Source organism: Petromyzon marinus, chromosome 22, assembly GCF_048934315.1.
Source record: "Petromyzon marinus isolate PM22_M1 ecotype Great Lakes invasive population chromosome 22, UKy_Petmar_22M1.pri1.0, whole genome shotgun sequence".
NCBI classification, from domain to species: domain Eukaryota; kingdom Metazoa; phylum Chordata; class Hyperoartia; order Petromyzontiformes; family Petromyzontidae; genus Petromyzon; species Petromyzon marinus.
The window spans coordinates 14,836,996-14,858,205 of NC_133688.1; the positions used below are offsets into that span (position 1 = coordinate 14,836,996).

Consider the following 21,210-nt stretch of genomic DNA (forward strand, 5'->3'; position numbering starts at 1 on the left):
TTTTGGAATGCTTTTACCGTTTCCTTCACTCATATGCAGCAGTATCCACTAAGTGATGGTTTGCATGTGCTTTTGCGCTCCGTAAGTGGTGTCGCAATTGGCAGCATCATTAAACCTGAATTAAAGGTTCTACGATTAAACGGTCATCCAGGTCATATATGGTTATAAAAGGTCTATATGAATAAAACATATCAAGAGTGCTTTGATAATACTTGCTTTATTGCTCTACCTTAATTTATTTAGCTTTTGTCATTTTGGTCACTCTTGCAAATTATGGTCTCTTTCCTGGTCTCCTGAGGTCTTACCCAGTGAAAACAATCAACATTAAAATCCTTACATGAATCAATGTGCTTCTGAAACATTTGCCAAAACCGTTGCCTGCTTCCTTACAAATCGCTGTCATCTTGGTGTAGCTCAATTGTCGGAATTGAGTCTTGACGGAATCCTTTAAATAGATTTTCACACAAAGTAGCGATGGCTTGACAGACCAATGCATGCATAGACTATGTTTAATTTAATACCATGTTAGAAGCTAGGAGTTCGGGTTATTAAAGAATGCTCTGAAGCTAATTTGAAAGTAGCAACACTGTACTCTTTTTGGTTCTTTCGGTAAAGTCACGTAGATAGAACATTAATAGATCACAACGTTTTAATCGCAACACAAGCGACCGTCTTCAGGTGAGAGAGAGACGGTCGCTTTACCGAAAGAACCAAAGAGTATGGATTCCTGCAGTCACGAAAGCTTGAAATCAAGATAGCAACACTGTATTAAGCAAAGACAGAATAAATTTTGATTTAAAGCTTTTGTGACTGCAGGGATTCATATTATTGGTTCTTTCGGTAAAGTCACATAGAAGGGAAACAATAAAATAATAAAAAATAAAATTCTCATGACGTTTCGACTGCGACACAAGCAGTCATCATCAGGTGTGAAAACCACAGCAAGAAAATTTGAAAAAAGTTGCGGTTTTTTTTTAACGTTAGCACCACGGAGAGCGATTTGGCAGTTATTCAGGTGAACGAGTCCATCTATGTTCGGAAAAGAGGAGGGGAGAGACGAAAATAATGGATGCGGTCTGAAAGCCAACCTTAAGCGTGAACAATCAATTAAGACCCGAAATGGTTAATCAAATCCTTCCAATGATTGCTAAGCCAGAATCCATCTTCTCGGTTGAAATTGTCTCTGTGTTTGTATATGTGGATAGCCTCATGAACGAATCTCTCATGGTAGCCAGATGGCTTGCAAAGAACCCCTGTCTTGGAGAAGTCAATGTCACGTGAGCCTACTGAATTATAACAGGGATCTGCCACGGCCGAGGTGTTGGTCCTACCGTGTTTTAGGTCTGCTTTGTGTTCACGAATGCGGTTCGAGACATGTCGTTTGGTTTCTCCAATGTAACTACTACCACAGAGGCAACTTAGTTTGTAGACGCCAGGGTACTGTATGTCCGGAATCACATCTTTTACAGACGGAACCAGATCACGGATTTTATGTAATGTGTTGAATCGGACCTGGATCTTGTGTTTATTCAAGATTTTGGAGATCTTTTTTGTGATCCCCGCAATGTAGGGTAAAGTTATGGTTTTGAAAGGCTCCTCAAGAGGGTCCTTCTTCATGGTTGGAGTGATAGCTTTGTGGATTGTGTAGTCGGAGTAACCATTAGCCTTAAGAGCTTGGTGTACGTGCTTGAGTTCACTGGCTATGTGTTCCTGGTCGGATATGTATGGAACGCTCTTCCTTCAAATATTAGGAAGCCGCTTCAGCTATGTACTTTTAAATTCTGATTGAAAACTCTTTTTTTTTTTAGAACTGCTATTTGTGTTTAGTTGTCCTTCCCCTGCACTTCTGATTAGCATGTTTGGCTATGTACGGTGCGAAATAAGTTCTGCATGTATACATACATACATATTCCTGTGCTCATGTTGTACTTTGACTTCCAGGCAGGAATGGAGAAGTAAAACAGAGGGATGCATTCCCTCGGTTGTGGTGACATTTGTTCACTTGATGCATAACTTGTCCTTTAAAATAAAGCACCACTGTGATGCTTGGAAAAAAAACTTTTTTTTTAGTTCCTTTGGTATATTTCAAATCGTTGTGTCAAAAAACTTGTGTAAAGCAATATAAAGGTTATTAAAGATAACATGGTTGTGTTTGGGATCACTGAAACAAAGTTGCAATGAAAATCAATGCCTGTAAACAGGATTACAGCTGCTGTAAAAGAACAGCTCAAAGGAGTACATTTTGTTTTCCTCAGTTGTAATTATATTATTTGTAGGATTTGTACAGCCTCGCAGTTACTGGGATACTGGAATTCAGGGTGTTTTCCGTTCGATGCTAACTTCACCCTCCTTATAACATGTGGTAGGAATGTGCACATGTGCTGACTCATTTTAGTGCTCGTTTCTGGTTCTCCTCTTCGCCAACCAACCCACCTCTGACCAGCGTGGTAAAATGTGGCCAAATAACTCCTTAATGCCAGCATGGCATGGTGAGGCTTTTATCCAGAAGTAAATTGAAAAAGGGCTGAACATGATTATGGTTAAATGAGTGTGCCAGTACACAGAACACCATGTGTTAAAACCAAGTTTGGTCACTTGGAAAGTGAGGAAATTGTTTTACTTGATGAATGTGTGCTAGTGTTATTTGACTGTGCTGAGCCAGAGCTTTGAGGGTAGAAATCTGTCTGGGACAGAGGTCAGCAACCTGCGGCTCTGGAGCCACATGCGGCTCTTTAAGGACTGCTTCGTGATGTTATTTATTAAGGACCGTTTCATATTCGTGTGCATTGCGGCTCTTGAAATATATTTTTTTTACCGAATTGGAAAAATGTCTACTTGTTGTTTTGGTTGCCGACCCCTGGTCTGGGACACAACAATCCACTGGTCTGTACTTCCTGGTTCAGCAGTTCTACTGCTGGATTATTTTTTCCGCCTGAGGACGACTGCTTCTGTTGCGATCGAAACGTCGTGATATTATTTTTTATTTTATTTTTCGACCTACGTGACTTACCGAAGTCACGAAAGCTTCAAATGAAGATTGGTCTGTACAGTTGATGCAGTGGATGCAGCGTTAAGGCATTGCTGGTGATGTGCCCACAGGCTGGGCAGTACGGTGTGGCGCAGACACGGCGCAGGGCGATAATCCTCGCAGCCGCCCCGGGAGAGAAGCTGCCGTTCTACCCCGCGCCCCTGCATGTGTTCGCCCCGCGCGCCTGCCAGCTCAGCGTCGTGGTCGGCGACAAGAAATACGTCAGCAACGTCACCAAGTACGCAACGCTCGCATGCGGTGGAGCATCATTGTAGAGTAATAATAATGCCTTTTACCCAGGAAAGCATCACCGAGTGTCGGCCATCTTTTCCAGAAGACTTTTGCTACAATGGGATCTTTGAACAGCTATGCTCATGAGCAGATTTGGCATGTGTATGGGAGAAAACCGGACTGCCTGGATAAACCCATGCATAAGTTAATTGATGCAGAATAATACTGCGAAGGAAAGATTGTGTATAATTATCTTGTTCAGAACAGTTTACCAATGCTTTTTAATCCACTTTGTGCCTTTCTAACTTGGACGTTGACATGGTCCAGCAGTCGTAGTGTGTTTGCTATTTGTTGCAGAGGTTCACAGTGGCTGCCCTGATTAATGTTGCGCGGCGTATTAACCATAAAAATACTCAATTTCAGCTTCACAGTGGATGTTAAAGAGATCCCATGACGTAATTCGCAAGAGTAGGCCGTTGTGCGATGCCGTGCTAGTCCAAAAATGTTTTATGTACCTGCAGATAACTATTGGAATATGCATAGCAATCGTCACCCCCTTACTGTGAAAACTTGGTAGGACCCTCCAGAAAAAAGTCATGAGTCTCAGGTGAGACTTTCCTGGGTAAACAAATTTAATAATAACTGTAACCTAATATCTCCTTGCTCGCTGCACTCCAGAAACCATTGCCATCTTTTCTTGCCACATGTCACGCTTTACGCATTGGGAGCCCAGTGGGAGACCAAGAAGCTTTGCACAGCGGTAGAAAATTCAATGGGCTTCACACAGCAGTGGAAAATTATATTTCAAGGAAAATTAATGTAGCAGGGCTGGATCAATGCTGATTTTTAGTGATTGTTGCCAAAATGGTTGTGAATGTATGTTCATTATTTTTTGGGGGGTAACATTTACTCGGGTACAAGCTTTCCTGTACCTAATGACTAGTTAAAGCACCAAACCATTATTACTTTTTGAGTCAATTTTCAAGTGCGTTGTTATATGTGTGAACTCGTGCTGGGAGATTTTTTTTTGCAGTAACATGATTTGAATCCCATTTTTCTTCCATGGATAATCCTTGCAGAGATCGGTATTCTTTTACCCTGGAGTGCCATATTAATATCTCCATTATAGCAGTGTTAGCGTCCTGTCTTGTTCCAATTCTTAGAACCTACTGGAATCCCCTTAATTTGAATGGAGCATCCAGAATGGTCAATAATATTTGTGGTGATTCTATAAGTGGATCTTGCAACTCCGTTTAAATAAATTAGATTTTGTACACCCTAATAATTATTGGCGATTCCCAGGATCGCCACTAGATTGCATGCTTTGGCAATTCCATGCTTTGGCATTTCCCTATTTTAAAAAATGCTAGAAATTCTACATCCCAATGATCCCTTTAGGCATTGTGTATTGTTTCTGGAGACTAATTGCAGAAATCCCATCGTGGTTCTGTGTTGGGGATTGTAAACATTTCCTACCGCTATTGTAGACAATATTAGTCTCATTAGTTGTCATATTACGAAATTTTATTTTATTATGTTGTATTATTTTATTTCCATTCTACGTGACTTTACCGAAAGAACCAAGAAGATGAATCCTTGCAGTCACGAAAGCTTTAAATCGAAATATACGAATACTCGCTTGACACCATTAAAATACGTATGGCGAGCAAAAAAAGCAATGCGTTTTCGGGATGCGACAAAATATATAGCACTTTTGAATTCCCGTCCTGCTGAGCACATGCTTATGGACACATGCATATGTTCTGCTGCCGAATGCAGGGTATCCTCTGCTCCATTCCGCACAATCACCGTACGGGACACCATGTCGGACCTTCCCGAGATCCGCAACGGAGCCTCGGCGCTTGAGATCTCCTACAACAGCGAGCCACAGTCCTGGTTCCAGCGGCAGATCCGTGGCATGCAATACCAACCAATACTGCGCGACCACATCTGCAAGGCCAGTACCCACAGTGTGTCATTGACAAACATTGATCTTGATGTATTTCCCCCCCCTTTCGATTATATTGTGGTTGTGGTATCAACGTCATGTCATGAGACTAGGAAATGGCATTTCTGAATTCAAGCTTCTAGTGGTGTACCACCTTGTATCAGAGAATAGCCCCCTAGAATGTCACATAACTACTTTAGAATGTTATTTTATGAGGCCCCTTTATTTACACAATGGAGGCATACTTTTTTTTGCCAAGTGAGTTTCTTGTATTTATAAAGTTAAATGTTGTATTCTCAAAGCTGGAATAATCCTAATGATTGATCTCAGTACCATTTTTAAAAATGTATGTTACCCATATTCAAACTCAGGACCTCAGTCATGCTGGCCTTGTTCTCTGACAAGGCCAGCTACGTTTTTGTTTTAATTCGCTTGCACACGTAAAATCCAATGTGCTGCACAAGTGAGAGCTTTGGATTTGGCAGCATATGCAGAGCAACTGTGAGTAAATCAGTCCTCCGTCTGCAGCCCTTACCTTTTCTAAAACAGGTGGTAACCCGGTGAGAGAAATTAAGGCTCAACATTGACAATGTTATTCAAGCATAAAAACAGTTCATATATTAAGTAACATTTTTAGCAATGGCTCTCCATTAGGGTAGAGAAAGGCTCATAGTTGAAGATTGCACTGTGTAGTATGGTGCCTTGAAAACTTGACACAAGCACAGTTGTAAAATGATTATGCTATAGATTGGTCTCTCAGGACAGTCTCCCTTTTGGAAGGCCAACATGGCAAAAAAAGAAAGCATGCAAAACCAAGGGAGCAAGGTACAAAGAAAATAACATGTGCAATGGTGCACTTATTTACAGCTCCGCTACGTGGTCTGGTTATAAATGTCCCTCGTGCATTTACCAAATGTTCAATTCCACAACACTAGCTAACAAAATCTGCATGGAGAGTGGGATTTGACGGTGCTTTTCTATTCCCCTCCCCCATTGTTTTGAGCTGTCCAATGTGTTTATTGATCCGCATGCTTATGTCAGTCTGCACCATCAACCCTGTAGCCTGCACAATCTGCTTAGCGAGATACAACTGGGAACACTAGAGGATGATCGAGTCCTCTCCTTCCTTACCCTCTCCAACCTTTTTGTGGAACCATATTTATAGAACATAACAGCTTGGCCAAAGCGACCTAAAAACACGCTCAACCATTGCAGTTAATGACCACACACACTTGCCTTCAGCCATTCCTTGACGAATAATTGAATGTTAACAAACACTTCGGATTACGTGATGCAATGTGCTTGGGTTTTTTTTGCTTTTGATTTGCTTCATTCCACCATGAACATGAAAGGGGGTAACATGAAAGATGACATCAATGACACACCTTTTAAAGACATCGGTTTCAGAAAAAAAGTGTCTGCTTTCAGAATTGGTTTCATCAGTGTAGTTAACGCGCCGTAGGTTTACATTCTGCAGATGATTGGTTGCAGCGAGCAAGTCTTTGGCTCACTCCCCCCCCCCCCCCCGTGGCTTTTGTTGAGTGTTGTCTGACACGGTGTGCAGCCTGTGCTGTTAGAACGCTGCATCCGCTGGGGTACGGTGATATTCAGCCCCTGGTATGTGGGTGGGTTTTGGCGGCTGAGTGCGTGTGCTGGGCCACGTGCCTGGAGCACCGTTCCCTGGAGGTCTCCCCACGCACATTGTTGAAAACCGTGCGGCGCTTTATAATAGCCAAAACAGTGGAGCGGCAGCGCGGGGTGCAGGAGTGTTTAATGGGCAGTGGAGTAAAGTTGTGATGTTATTTTGGGTTTTTGTTCTTGTTATCAATGGATGGAACCCTCAAATATGTTCTTAAAACACTGTACTAGGCATAGAAGGGAGAAAAACACAAATTAAACCTTTGTCAATAGTGAAATCAATACGTTTGATCCATACTGAGTTGCCCTGTATTCATATGTCCTCTCTAACCAACTAAGCGAAGGGCACTAGTTGTAAGGGGAATACCTTGGCAAATAAGGTTTGCCAGTTTACTCCCAAACCCCCTGTGAGCTGGTACAGTAAAACATTATTTTTAATTCTGTTTGCACAGACCATTATTGCTTGGGTTTTCTCCGCGTACTAGTTTCCTCCCAAATGCAATGCATTGCTAAAAAAGGAATTTGACAAGCATTACAACATCCGACCCTTTTTGGAAGTCCTTGAGATTCAACAAAGCTTTCCTGCAGAATTAAATTGCATTCTTATCTATTTTATATCAATGAGGAAACGAGTGCCGCAATTAATCAAGTGGGGAACAAAATAATTAGGCGAGTAAATACCTTGGTTTGAACATCGCTGACCGAAACTCCGCATTTGGTACTTTGCAGGACCTGAGCCCACTTGTGGAGGCACGCATGCGCTACATCCCGCTGGCGCCCGGCTCGGACTGGCGTGACTTGCCCAATATCGAGGTGCGGCTGTCCGACGGCACCACCTCCAAGATCCTGCGCTACACGCACCACGACCGCAAGAACGGCAGAGGCTCGGCGATGCTGCGCGGAGTCTGCTCCTGCTCCGAGGGTACGGCCAACGTCAAGAGGGTGGCGCGTTGGTCAAATCGCCTTGACCGTTCTATTTTTGGGAGAGAAAAAACAAACTTATAGGACTACATTAACCCCCCCCCCCCCCCCTCTTGTATTCGCACCTGATAGCCTCACAGTGATGACATCACCTATCGCCTGATGAGGCTGGTTGTAATCACCAGCGACACGTCGTGCTCATATTGTAAATGTTGAGGGTTTACTCTCCAATACACTGGTGTGCTGTAGCAGCAACGGATTGGCACGTTTTATTTAAGTGGCAAACCTTACTAATTGACCGTGTCAGTTGGTGGCGGGTTTAACGACACATTTATGTTTACGCGCTCAAACCCAAAATAAACTCTGATTAAAGAAAATGTATTACATTCCCTACAAAGTGGGAAAAAATCATCGAAGCTGTTTCAAACCATTTCAAGATATGAATCTGGCCCAGAGAGTATCTCGGTGCACAAACCAGTATTTGACAAGACAATAAAATAAGTGACTGCGTTTGCAGTGGAGCACAGGCACAAGTAAAAACACTCGCCACGTCAATTGGTCTCACTGCCCCATAATGGAAAATATATTTAGTAGGCTAACATTTTGACCAACAGCCCTTCTTGACAGAATAGAGAGAATGGCTTATAACTAGTTGGCACTTCACACTGTGGGGCTTCCAGTACACCAGCAAATTAAATATATATACACATATTTGGCACTCCTAAGCAGGTGGTTGCAATTCCAGATTCTTCTGCAGATGAGTCCCTCCACAGAACACCCACTTTTGACTTCCAACAAAGTGGTAGTAACTAACTATGTCTGATGTATCATTTTGCCACTCGTGCTTTTTGTATATTTAATCGTTTTATCCCAAGCTGTAAAAAAAAAATGTTTCTACTGGTTTAAAATTCTCCTGACTCAGCATTTAAGGGCGTAAATATTTATTTGCAATCGATACCAGTAACCACATGGGTCTCAATTAAGCCACCGCAGACTGTGCCTTTTCTCCACATTTGTGCCAAAATTGACTGCTGCATATTAAGCACTTTTCTTGCGTTGTCGTGTGGGGACACGCACACAGCACATAAGCATGCGAGGCCAGATGACCTTGTCAGGAGTGTTTAATGAAGAAAAATAACGGGGAACTGCATTGCTAATGTTTGATGATCTTGAGCTGTGCATACCTCTTTCTCCGGAGAGGTGATCATTTTATGTACTGTGATCCATTTTTCCCATTGACCCACTAAGAGGAATTGAAAACAGTCACTCAAGCGTTATAATTTTCCACTCATCTTCGCGTCGTAAACATTTCCCGTAAGCGAGGCTTAATACGATTATCCACTTTGGTCCATTGGGTGAATTGCACAGTTATGAATAAATAAAGTTGGAAATAATTCATTATTTACCTGCAAAGTAATACATCTCCTTTTTTGAGGAGAAAAAAACACGCTTTAGCTGTTATAATAATAAGCTTAACTTAAGTGGTGATTTGGCCAGTAGTTAAGAATTGCCTTGAATGCAGTGAGTGGGCATATTGTAATACTCTTTGTTTTTTTCGGTAAAGTCATGTAGGTAAAATAAAATAAATGAAAACAACTAATGTAATACCTGTAATACTTGTTATGCAATATGAAATGTACTATGAAATATTGGGCTTGGCTTAATTTGGTGCATGCCTTGAATTGAGTGCCAAATCATGGCTTTAACAATTTATCAGTAATAAATGATGCAGACTACACAAACGTATGATGGCCCAGTTTTTCCTGCCAGGTCTTAAAGTGTGACAGTCCATTCCTTTAATGGATCACCAGAATTAGCAGTTAGCGTGTGAATATCTTCAAATTGAAATGAGAGAGAAAATCGTTGACTTTACAGAGTTTATTGTTTTGCGGTATTAAGTTTTAACGTACCATATTGGACTACTCTCAAACAGTTTTCCCCCCCCCCCCCCCCCACCATTTGTGGTGATCCCCCCCTCCAATCCCCCCCCCCCTCCAATCCCCCCCCCCTTTTCACGCACTTGCAGGCAAGCCGTGTGACTCCGCGGACCGGCAGTTCAACACGTTGATCCCATGGTGCCTGCCGCACACGGGAAATCGGCACAACCACTGGGCTGGTCTGTATGGCCGGCTCGAGTGGGATGGCTTTTTCAGCACGACCGTCACCAACCCCGAGCCAATGGGAAAGCAGGTAACTTGAGCCACACGTGGCAGAACCAAGGGTTGCATCGTCCTTGAACTTTGGAAAGAGCAATTCACTGTGCTGCACTTACTGACGGTGTTTCTTTCCGCAGTGAATCCAAACACTGACCTATATACGTAAACACAAACGTTTACATGTACACCTTTGTTATGAAATACATGTGATTACCGTGTCCACAATATTTCCTGAATCTTATTTTCTAAGAACAGCCGAACACATTAATACTGGTCAAGAGTAGGTGTATCAGACTTTGTCATCTTTTTTAACAGTCTTTGTCCCAAATGATAAACATTAGATGCGTGATCCCATACAATAATTACATTTCTTTACATTTTTCAAAAAAATGTCGTATTCATGCCTGCTTGATATGTTAGTTAAATACGTTGTGCCACAACAATTGTAATCCAGGAATAACTAAAGTAACCATATCAAACTACCTGCGTTTACAGCTACAATATATTGTGTATTAAGCATGTGCTTAATTAACATAGCTTGTTCATAAATGCCAGCTTCCAAAACAAAGTGATTTATAGCAGTCTGCTTTTTTCACACAACTTAATTTTAATCAGTTTTGTGATGAGAGAAAAATCAGCTTTGTAAATCTATAAATTAATAAAGCCGTGGTTTTATAAGTCGAGGCATTTTAAACTTGACAATTTGCTTACTAAATGTGCGGGTAATCGAGTGGTTGCAGGTTAACTGCTTCTCGGTGTGCACAGGAGATGTGCTTACAGGTGTTAGCCAAATTGGAAGGCAGCCATACTACTTAATAGGTGTAACAACATTATTTCCACGGCCCAATAAACATTGTTACCCAGTATCCGCCAGGAATGTATTTCATATCTGATTCTTTTGGATAATTTCTCAATATTGTCGCCCTAAGTTTATTTTGTTGTTGCTTTTAATTTAACTTCAAGTATTGCCTCAATTGCTGTTTGCAGCATTATTTCAACTGGACTTTTATTGAACACATTTGTTTTTTAATTTTATTGTTTCTTGAAAACTTGCTGCAATATGATACAATTGAATTACTTACAAAATGTTTTTAAACAAGTTGTGTTTGGCTTTTTTCTCATTTTTCCAAGCAATACAAATAAGGTTCAGCTGCCCGAGAGAGGTGTTTCTACGTAACAACATGACTGAAAAAAATGTTGGCTTGGGTTGCCTTAACATGAGTTTTATTGCTAATTTTAATTTAGCCTAATATTAGTCATTACCATCTACAACAAGCACTCAACATATGTATCAAAACAACTTATTTTCAGCCCCTTCATAGTCGCACAAATAATTATCGTAGCATATTTATATAATCAAGTAAGTATTTAAGAATATGAATATTTAATAAAATACATATTTATTACCAAAGACATGAACAAAATGTAATTGGGAAAGGGTCAAAAGTAGTTTGTCAGATTTAGCAGGTGGGATAAATTTAAAGTCACAATGCCAACCTGTACATCATCAGGGTGAATTTTGGCAGCCACAGCGCTGACTTCCAACACCAAAAAAATACGGGAAAAGATACGGACATTGAGTCCACTGGACGAGCAAAACTTGACGTTACATTCGACCCACTTTGACCCTTGGCTCGTGCACAAGCAGGTGAGGCATCCTAATGATGTCAGGGATTTCAATAACTACCCATTGCGCTTGACAGCTGGGATACAGTGAGGGAAAAAAGTATTTGATCCCCTGCTGATTTTGTACGTTTGCCCACTGACAAAGAAATGATCAGTCTCTAATTTTAACGGTAGGTTTATTTGAACAGTGAGAGACAGAATAACAACAAAAAAATCCAGAAAAACGCATGTCAAAATGTTATAAATTGATTTGCATTTTAATGAGGGAAATAAGTATTTGACCCCTCTGCAAAACATGACTTAGCACTTGGTGGCAAAACCCTTGTTGGCAATCACAGAGGTCAGACGTTTCTTGTAGTTGGCCACAAGGTTTGCACACATCTCAGGAGGGATTTTGTCCCACTCCTCTTTGCAGATCTTCTCCAAGTCATTAAGGTTTCGAGGCTGACGTTTGGCAACTCGAACCTTCAGCTCCCTCCACAGATTTTCTATGGGATTAAGGTCTGAAGACTGGCTAGGCCACTCCAGGACCTTAATGTGCTTCTTCTTGAGCCACTCCTTTGTTGCCTTGGCCGTGTGTTTTGGGTCATTGTCATGCTGGAATACCCATCCACGACCCATTTTCAATGCCCTGGCTGAGGGAAGGAGGTTCTCACCCAAGATTTAACGGTACATGGCCCCGTCCATCGTCCCTTTGATGCGGTGAAGTTGTCCTGTCCCCTTAGCAGAAAAACACCCCCAAAGCATAATGTTTACACCTCCATGTTTGACGGTGGGGATGGTGTTCTTGGGGTCATAGGCAGCATTCCTCCTCCTCCAAACACGGCGAGTTGAGTTGATGCCAAAGAGCTCCATTTTGGTCTCATCTTACCACAACACTTTCACCCAGTTCTCCTCTGAATTATTCAGATGTTCATTGGCAAACTTCAGACGGGCATGTATACGTGCTTTCTTGAGCAGGGGGACCTTGCGGGCGCTGCAGGATTTCAGTCCTTCACGGCGTAGTGTGTTACCAATTGTTTTCTTGGTGACTATGGTCCCGGCTGCCTTGAGATTATTGACAAGATCCTCCCGTGTAATTCTGGGGTGATTCCTCACCGTTCTCATGATCATTGTAACTCCACGAGGTGAGATCTTGCATGGAGCCCCAGGCCGAGGGAGATTGACAGTTAATAAAGAAACTGTCGTGATTGATTTATTTTAATATAATTTTACGGTATTTCTACATACGTGACTTTTACCGAAAAAAACAATGAGTAATTTATGCAGTCACGAAAGCTTTAATTCTTTATTAACACACTTCTACGGGGAAGTTACCGTTGCAGTTCTGTCCTAAACTTATTGCGCCCTCCCTTTAAGACTGTTCCTAATCTCAGCTCGTTACCTGTATAAAAGACACCTGGGAGCCAGAAATCTTTCTGATTGAGAGGGGGTCAAATACTTATTTCCCTCATTAAAATGCAAATCAATTTATAACATTTTTGACATGCGTTTTTCTGGATTTTTTTGTTGTTATTCTGTCTCTCACTGTTCAAATAAACCTACCATTAAAATTATAGACTGATCATTTCTTTGTCAGTGGGCAAACGTACAAAATCAGCAGGGGATTACATACTTTTTTCTCTCATTGTATATGCTGTGTGGCGGCCTATATGAGAGCAAGCAGGAGTAGTGGAAAGCATCGGTGTGCAGCCAAACGTCCCCTTCCCACACTAGGCTTCAGCAATGGTGCTGCACTTGTACTTAAATTGTATTTCTCTCGCAACACATTTTCCGTGTGCATTCACACCCGGACGATTGTGGTTACGATTTATTCGTACGTTGGCCGTTGGTACGCTCCGGTTCAATACTAATTCAATTAATTTCCTGTATTAGTGGAACCCCCCCACCACCTCATCACGTTTCTTCAGTGTTATGTGCCGTGCTGGATGTAGAGTGTTTAGCTCTCGCTACAATTTGGAATTTAGACGTCTATGAGGAGCTAACGCTTAAGATATTTTTACATAGGCTGGACATTCAAAACGTCCCGCAGGTAATATTACCGGCTGTTGCCATGAGTTTAGCGCAACGCAGCGTTTTTCGTTAGTTATTTGCTGTGTGTGCAAGTACTGTATTAGTGCTGGAATTTTGTTTTCAACAGAATGTTCCCACACATGCCAATAAGTGCCGTGATTACAGGGCTAGATTTAAGGCATTACCCTCACGAGATAGGACAACGTGGAGGTTGTGCATTTGGTGTCATAAAGCCACGGAGATTGGGACTCCGGTGCTGGTATGAGACCACTTTACTCTTTCCAAGTAAGAGAGAGCATGATATGCGATGGGTGCGGTTGCCCCCCTTACAGGTTGCCTCCTTTGGGGTTTCCCCTTAGGAGCTATTGCTGGGCCCGCGCTCGCGTGACAATGGCCTAGAACGGAGTTCATTGGTGTAAAATCGGAACATGTCGGTGGCCAACTTAAAGCCGGGTTTAACATAAGTAGTTCTAGACCCTGTTTTCACTACACGCTGCATCATTTTCATGTCCTACAGTCTGTGTTTTTGAGTAACCCTCCTCTATTGGAGGACTCGGGGGAGGAGAAGGTTCGTGACATTTATTGCCTGTGTGATTTTTTTTCTCTCATTTGTTTCTACTCGTTTGTGCGTGTGTCTTGTGTTGCCATTTCAGGGTCGCGTGCTGCATCCCGAGCAGCACAGGGTGGTGAGCGTGCGGGAGTGCGCGCGCTCACAAGGCTTCCCCGACACCTACCGCCTGTTCGGAAACACCCTGGACAAACACAGACAGGTGCCGTCACATCTGCCATTCATCTCCAGATGAACATGCAGCATATGGCTTAATGGACTTTTGTGCACGTCAGAGTTGTTATTATCAAACATGATCGAGCCACTGGTGGATAAAGTTTTCCCCAACCCACTGCCATCTCTCGTGGATCTGTGATGTAACAATCCACTGAGCACTTGCGCACGATATGATTTTATTGAAACATCTTCCACGGTGGATGTCCTGTTGGCAGAGTTCCATTCCTTTGCTGCCACTGGTGCTATTCTTGACCACTGGCCATTATCCCTTCTGGCGGTGTGTCTTGCCCAAGCACACTTTTTTTACAGTTTAAATTAGGTTTTTAACCTGCATGTGTTCTCTCAACCATGTATTCTTTCTGTCTCCCAGAGTCGTAGTAATTTATGAGTGCAGTTCTTGTGACTTAAATAAGGAGGAATTATGAATGTAATAATCTATTTTGTCAGTTTAACTTTATGTATTGGCAGCAAATTGCCTGTAAATGAGAAGGAAGATCATGATGTGGTAAAGCATGCAATAATTTGTATCCTTCAAAACTTCAATACTATTTTATACCATGCTGATGTGCTAAAAATAGCATCAGAATTCTACTTTGTGTTAATCACCTTTATAACATGGGGATTGATAAGCAACAGAACATTATTTTTCTTATCTTGTTAGATTACTAACAAGTACACAGTCGTGCACCTAACAGTAATTTATCCTCTTTGGGTCTTTTGGTAAAGTCACGTAGATAGAAAAATAATAATAAAAATGACGATGTTTCGATCGCAACACAAGCAATCGTCTTCAGGTGAAAAAATACAGCAGGCGACTGCTGAGGCAGGAAGAAATATAAGTAATTTATAGTTTAAGCGCATAACTTAATGGAAAACCAGATATTTACACCACTAATATTTTAGTGACCAATTCCAAAGCTCCAGCTGTGCTTCTGATGTGTGTACTTAAACATGTCAGTCGACGCTGCCAATAAGACAATTTGATGTGCTGTATTGCCAAAACCAGATTTGGATTTTCATCTTTTCCGAGCAATGGATATAAACAAGTTCATTATTTTTCCTTTTTGTTGTTGTGTGTATGTGTTCTTGCATATGTTTGCACAGAGCGGGAAATCTGGCTCCACTATATACCACTGCCAATTATATTAATAGCCTTGACCATCAATGGAAATTGGTGTCCTTTCTTAGGTTGACTCGACATCTATTCCGTAACTGGTGGGGCATTGCAACAACAGTGCGGAGAAGCTGCCAGTTGTGGTCCTGGCATAGGCCACTTAATGTAAATTTGAGTCGTTATATAGTTAACACTTGTTTACCCAGTAAAGCCTTACTGAGTCTCAGGTGGGTCCTGCCATGTATTTGCAGTCGGGGGCAATTTTGCTTTGTGTTTTATCAATCGAGTAATATGTAGTTAATATTTCAGCATTTGGATATTTGGCCAATACCATAATACAGTTTTTTTTGGGTTAGATCGCATAAATATGTAAATGTGTCGTTAAATCCGCCACCACCCGGCACAGCCAATTAGTAGGGTTTGTCACGTAAACAGAACATGCCAATTCGTTACTAGTACAGCACACCGGTGTGTTGGAGAGCCAAGCCACAACATTTACAATGTTACAATGTTGTGGCTTGCACGATCTAACCCCAAAAAAACCTGTTATTGATGATATTGGTCGCGAAAGCCTACATGTTAAACTGGCCAATACCGTATGTATGTTGAACTTCGAATGTACCAACCGTGTTAATCGGAGGTGCGGGGGAAGGACAACAAACTAAATACAAAAAGCAGGTCACTTACATTTTAGGTTTTTTAGCTTTGGTAAGAAACCAGGGAACCCATAAGAAACCCATGCAGAACCAGGGGGAGAACATACAAACCCAGACACATCTTTGCTGTGAGGTGCAAGTGTTAACACTCTGCGACTTTGCTGCCCATAGATGATCACTTAGAGCAGTTGCTTCCACAGTACAAATGGGCTAAAAGCAATATGTATATTTGTATGGCCTGTCTATATTATTGTGTTGAGCATGCCTTTGTTATTTTGTGTCTCTGATGTACAGGTTGGGAATGCAGTGCCACCACCTCTGGCAAAAGCAATTGGACTGGAGATCAAAAAGTGCGTGGAGCAGTCCAGAAAGAACGAGCTGGCTAAAAATGGTAATCCATCAAAGTTGCATTTTTGGAATTTGTACCCGAGGTAGAAGTGAAGCTTGGCCAAGTGTCAGCAAAAAATGCTATCCGTATTTCATTTCGCTTTATCCTTTTAGTCCACATCAGTGGTTTTTACATTGGCACTAAAATGTATGCACTTGATATATTTCGATTTAAATAAATGTCTAAGTTAAGTTAGCATGAGTGTGAGGGTATAGGGCATCATTACTTTCCAAAGGTACTTTGCCTCATGTTGAGGTTCATTACTGGAGTCTGGTAATGAGGCCACATTTGCACCAGTGAGTGACAAAATGCTGGTAAATTCGGCACTTCAGGTAAAAGTGATTTGTGTACACTGCTTATTTTGAAAATGCAATGAATCGCGCAAGTATTTATTCTCCCTTTAGCTGATTATGTGGCTGAGTGGACATGTGCTGAACAGGCGCGTGCACACAAGGGGTTAGTGGATGAATAACATTATACTGGATTTATTGAATTCTGAGCAATGGTATGTAAACCAGGTGCTCATTTAACGGTGATGCTGCATGTGGGAAGACTTGCAGTGGCTATGGAGGCCAATTAGAAGCCAATTAAACCATTCAAATTTCTACTGGGACAGGTTAGAATATCATTATGCCGACTTTATGAATGAAAATCCAGAAGGCGCCATTGTTGATGTAAAAAAACATGTAAACTTTATGCAATTAAAAACTCCATAGTAATTAACGACTTGTTTCACTACATTAAAGTGTAAATATAACATACTATTTATCGTGAAATATTTGACTTCGCTTTGAATGTAAATGAATATATAAGAATACATTGGTCTTTTGCGTAAACTTTTTTTTGACATTTCCCTGCCGGTGATGTCTCCATAGATTGGCTCGCAATGCTTGCGTTTTAAATGTGATACCGTACGAGTGAGCGCAAATTACTTGCCCGATTACATTTTGTACTTTGATTTGATTTCGTTGCATGCAGTACGGTTTGTTCTGCATGAGCTAACATGCGTTTGTAATGTTCTCCAGTTAATAACTCGCACGCACTCGGTTACTGGATGTAAAAATATCATAACCACTCTTGCTTTTAATGCAAAATCTTACATGTTATTAGTTGCACGGTGAGAAGGTAAGTCAAACAAATCTTTTCGCATTGTTTTTTCTGCTTTTTAAATTGACTACTTGTTTCACATTCACTGGCATACCACAACCGTACGTCACTGATAATTCTGATATTAATTGCACAAGTAAACGTCATAACAAAATACTTCCACACATACCATGTCTCTCATGGACACATTGTCTCATGGTCCATCTGACATTTACAAAATACAGCAGTGCATCTGCACAAGGTGTATTGAATATATCTCTGTCTTACCACTGCCTTTGTCAACTGCTCATGACTGTACAAGACTTGTAAAACAAAAAAAACAATATCGCAGTGGAGGTATTGACATGAACGTGTATATGCATTTTCTTTTTACATAAGCTGTGAAAATGGACATGTCTTCCTGAATCATCAGTCCTGCTGGCCCCCGACTCCAAAACCGTAAAAGAGAAGTTCAACAGAAGTGCTATGAATGGGATGAAGGACATGGGAGGGGAATAGAGATGAAGATATTAAAAGTAATAGGGCAGTGAAAGATATTTGCTGTTGGGCGCACAATTCAGATGGCATGTGGTGATATAAAATTTACTAAAATATTTACACATTTACATCGTGTGCCTACTATGTAAAGTTAAAATGGGATGGGTCTGTATCAGAATTTGTAATTGATGTTCGTAAAAGGTGTTCCTTTCTCCAATGCAGTAAAACATGGTCTTGGGCATAATCTGCAATGTTATCTTGCAACTATTTCAGGTTTTTTTAACTCAATTTTTAATGAACACTGTTCTAATATTGAGTAAACCTATCACACCTGCATATATCTATATTTTAATCTCTTACATTTTCTGGAGCTTAACAATTGACAGTTTGACAAGTGTTTATTTTGTTTCATGATCATTTTTGATTAAATATTTCAAAGTTTTAACTGATTAAAATGATGGTGTCTTATAAAGTGACCATAGATGAAAGTTTTTAAAACGTTTAAGATGTTTTTTAGACTTTCCTGTTAGTGTGTTTTTCCTACAACCAGTTTAACTTGTTTTAAATCTTCACATTTTTCATCAATAAAGTTTGTATTTAAACAGTTTTGTCACTCATACGTTCTGGTGGATGATAATACTTTGTTGGTATAAAACAGGGCTTGTCTCGAATCACCATGCCTATTTAACTTTTATTGAGACCAGTTATTGTCACACTCCCTTGCATTATTTGACTGTTTTGGAGGAATACCTGCAATCTTTGGCCTGTAGTTTATATAAATGTCATTGCAGGGTCATCAGAGGAATAATCTGATCTAACATAGACGAGACTGGTGAAACATCATTTTGAATGGAAATGAGTGAAGTACAAGTTGATGGGTGCTAGGAAAAATTGTAAAACAGTGGCTGAAGGACATGTCAAGAGAAACACTGGAATGAGTGGCCTTTTTATTAATGAAAAACAGAAAATGGATCGGAGAATTCTATATGAAGACCAGCTTGTCTATTTAAACAGGAAATCGAAAGACATTTCTCAAGTCATCATCTAATCTGAACAATAATATACTATATATGGCAAATCCTAGACACTAACAAATGACCCCAAGAAGAGAGTGGGCGTTTGAGATGTGGTGCTTCTGAAGACCACTTTCCAACTCCTTGCATTACTCGTGCAAATGAGTTTGCTTTGTGCAGATATGACAACATTTTGGTACAGGAACCACTACTGGCCGTCGAAAAGAAACGGAAGGTGCATTGGTTTGGGCATAACCCGTGAAGAACCGTTGGACTTTTCAACACTATCCTGCAGGGTCCAGTCAAAATCAAGATGAAGAGAGGTCGGTCACGGACCAGCTGTATGACCATCGTGTTTAGAGAAGGGAACATCAATGGCAGACAAGATGACAAAATACCGCAAACGGTGGAAGAGAGTTGATTGCTCAAGCACTGCTGGCACCCACAATGTGCACAGTTAAGGGACTGATGATGATAGGTAAGAAGGGCAGGGGTGGGGTGCGAAACCTTTTTTTGAATGTGGCGGCCAGGTTGAGATTTCTCCCAGCTCCTCGCCGACCGAGAGATTGTCAAGAAACTTGCGGACATGACATTCGTGGCATTTGCGAGAGTGATTGTCACGTTCACAAACGTGACACCCATTCGCGAGCCTAAGAGGGCATCATTATAAGCATATTCACGGCAAACAGACCGGCCACGTTTGCCGAGCGTGTGTGCATAGAGCCCTGCGTGCTTGCAGGGCTGGGTAAGACCGGATCGAACCTCTGAAAGCACACGTGGCACACGCCTGACACAAGCTGTTTATTAAGAGTGAAGGGGGAAAATGAAGTAATATGCCCTAACTAAATCGCAATCTTGTTATATTACCCATGGATGACATTTTGATTAAAGAAGATTTAACATTTATCAACCGCAGGAAGCATGCAGGTCAATCAGGTCAGAACGTATTCTTGGTTCTTTCGGTGAAGTCACGTAGAAGGGAAACAAAATAATAAAAATATGAAACAATAAAAGAACGTATATGGGCAACTGAATTAGTGCCCAAATATGACAGCTAATTAGTTGTGCGTCTGTGGCAGGCAATTCTGTTGTGAATAAGGATGTGGATGTTAAAGAGGCATTCGCTTTACTCAGAAATGTGAAGAGTTGAGTGTTGTGGCACATTAACTAAGCCTGTTTGGTCAGACAGGTGAGTGTGCCCGACTCCCAGCATGGACTGTAATTTGTTTTGAGCTGAGCCTTTGACAGCTCACATTAAACAACTCCGCCGGCTTCCGAGCTATTAAATTTAAACAAAAATTACGTCTCAACTGACTTAAAAGCATATGGCTAATTAACCTAGAAAGTAGTATGGAAATATGTCCCAAGAATTTTAAAATAATTAATATTCAATGTAAATCTTTTGGACGGCGTTCAACATAGCATTTTATAAATAACCAATGGAAAAAAGTCGACTGCTATGAAAATCATTGTCCTTCAAGGGACAAAAACAGCTCCAGTACGCAAACACGTGCTCAATACATTTCATTTCGATTGCAAATTCAGCTGTAATCGTGTATTGTGGTGTTTCGGCGCACGAGGGGTTGATTTTTGTTGTCAGGGGCCGTCCATAAATGACGTCACGCAGTTTTGGACGTTTTTTGACCCCCCCTCGTCACACGGCGTCACAAAAGTCAGACCCCCCCCTCAAATATGACGTCACAAAGCTCTGCTCCCCCCGAAACCATATTTCCATTTTGAAAATGATAACATGCTTCAAATCGCTTTAAACTATTGTCATTGTAGTGCGTATTTAATGTGGCGCTGCACTCTGATGTTGTAGGACAAAACATTTATTAAAACGTCTATTTAATTAAGTAGAACGTGTTGTCTATATTTAAAGTTGCGCATTTTGATGTAACGTCACATTTTTCACCCCCCCCCCCCTCGTCACACATCGTCACAAATGTCTGACCTCCTCCCCTAGGTGCGTGACGTCATTTATGGACGGCCCCATATCTCTGCTGTGGTGTTGTAATGGGTAGCACACTGGACGAGCAATCCAGAGGCAGTCGACATAATAGTGCAAGTTTTCTTTTAATCCCATAACCTCTTATCCGTCCACCACAGT

At 41.3% G+C, this 21,210-nt stretch overlaps 1 protein-coding gene across 6 annotated transcripts in view; it reads left to right on the plus strand.

The window, feature by feature from the left end:
- Positions 1 to 18,689, plus strand: part of DNMT1 (DNA methyltransferase 1) — a 62,092-nt gene extending 43,403 nt beyond the window's left edge. For all 6 annotated transcript variants that reach the window (XM_076068744.1, XM_076068742.1, XM_076068743.1 and 3 more), the window contains exons 28-34: positions 3,100 to 3,266; positions 5,039 to 5,216; positions 7,575 to 7,767; positions 9,793 to 9,956; positions 14,215 to 14,331; positions 16,410 to 16,506; positions 17,989 to 18,689. In XM_076068744.1, the coding sequence (XP_075924859.1) occupies positions 3,100 to 3,266; positions 5,039 to 5,216; positions 7,575 to 7,767; positions 9,793 to 9,956; positions 14,215 to 14,331; positions 16,410 to 16,506; positions 17,989 to 18,014 (942 nt within the window). In that variant the 3' untranslated portion in view covers positions 18,015 to 18,689. The remainder of the gene's footprint in view (positions 1 to 3,099; positions 3,267 to 5,038; positions 5,217 to 7,574; positions 7,768 to 9,792; positions 9,957 to 14,214; positions 14,332 to 16,409; positions 16,507 to 17,988) is intronic.
- Positions 18,690 to 21,210: the final 2,521 nt, after the last annotated feature.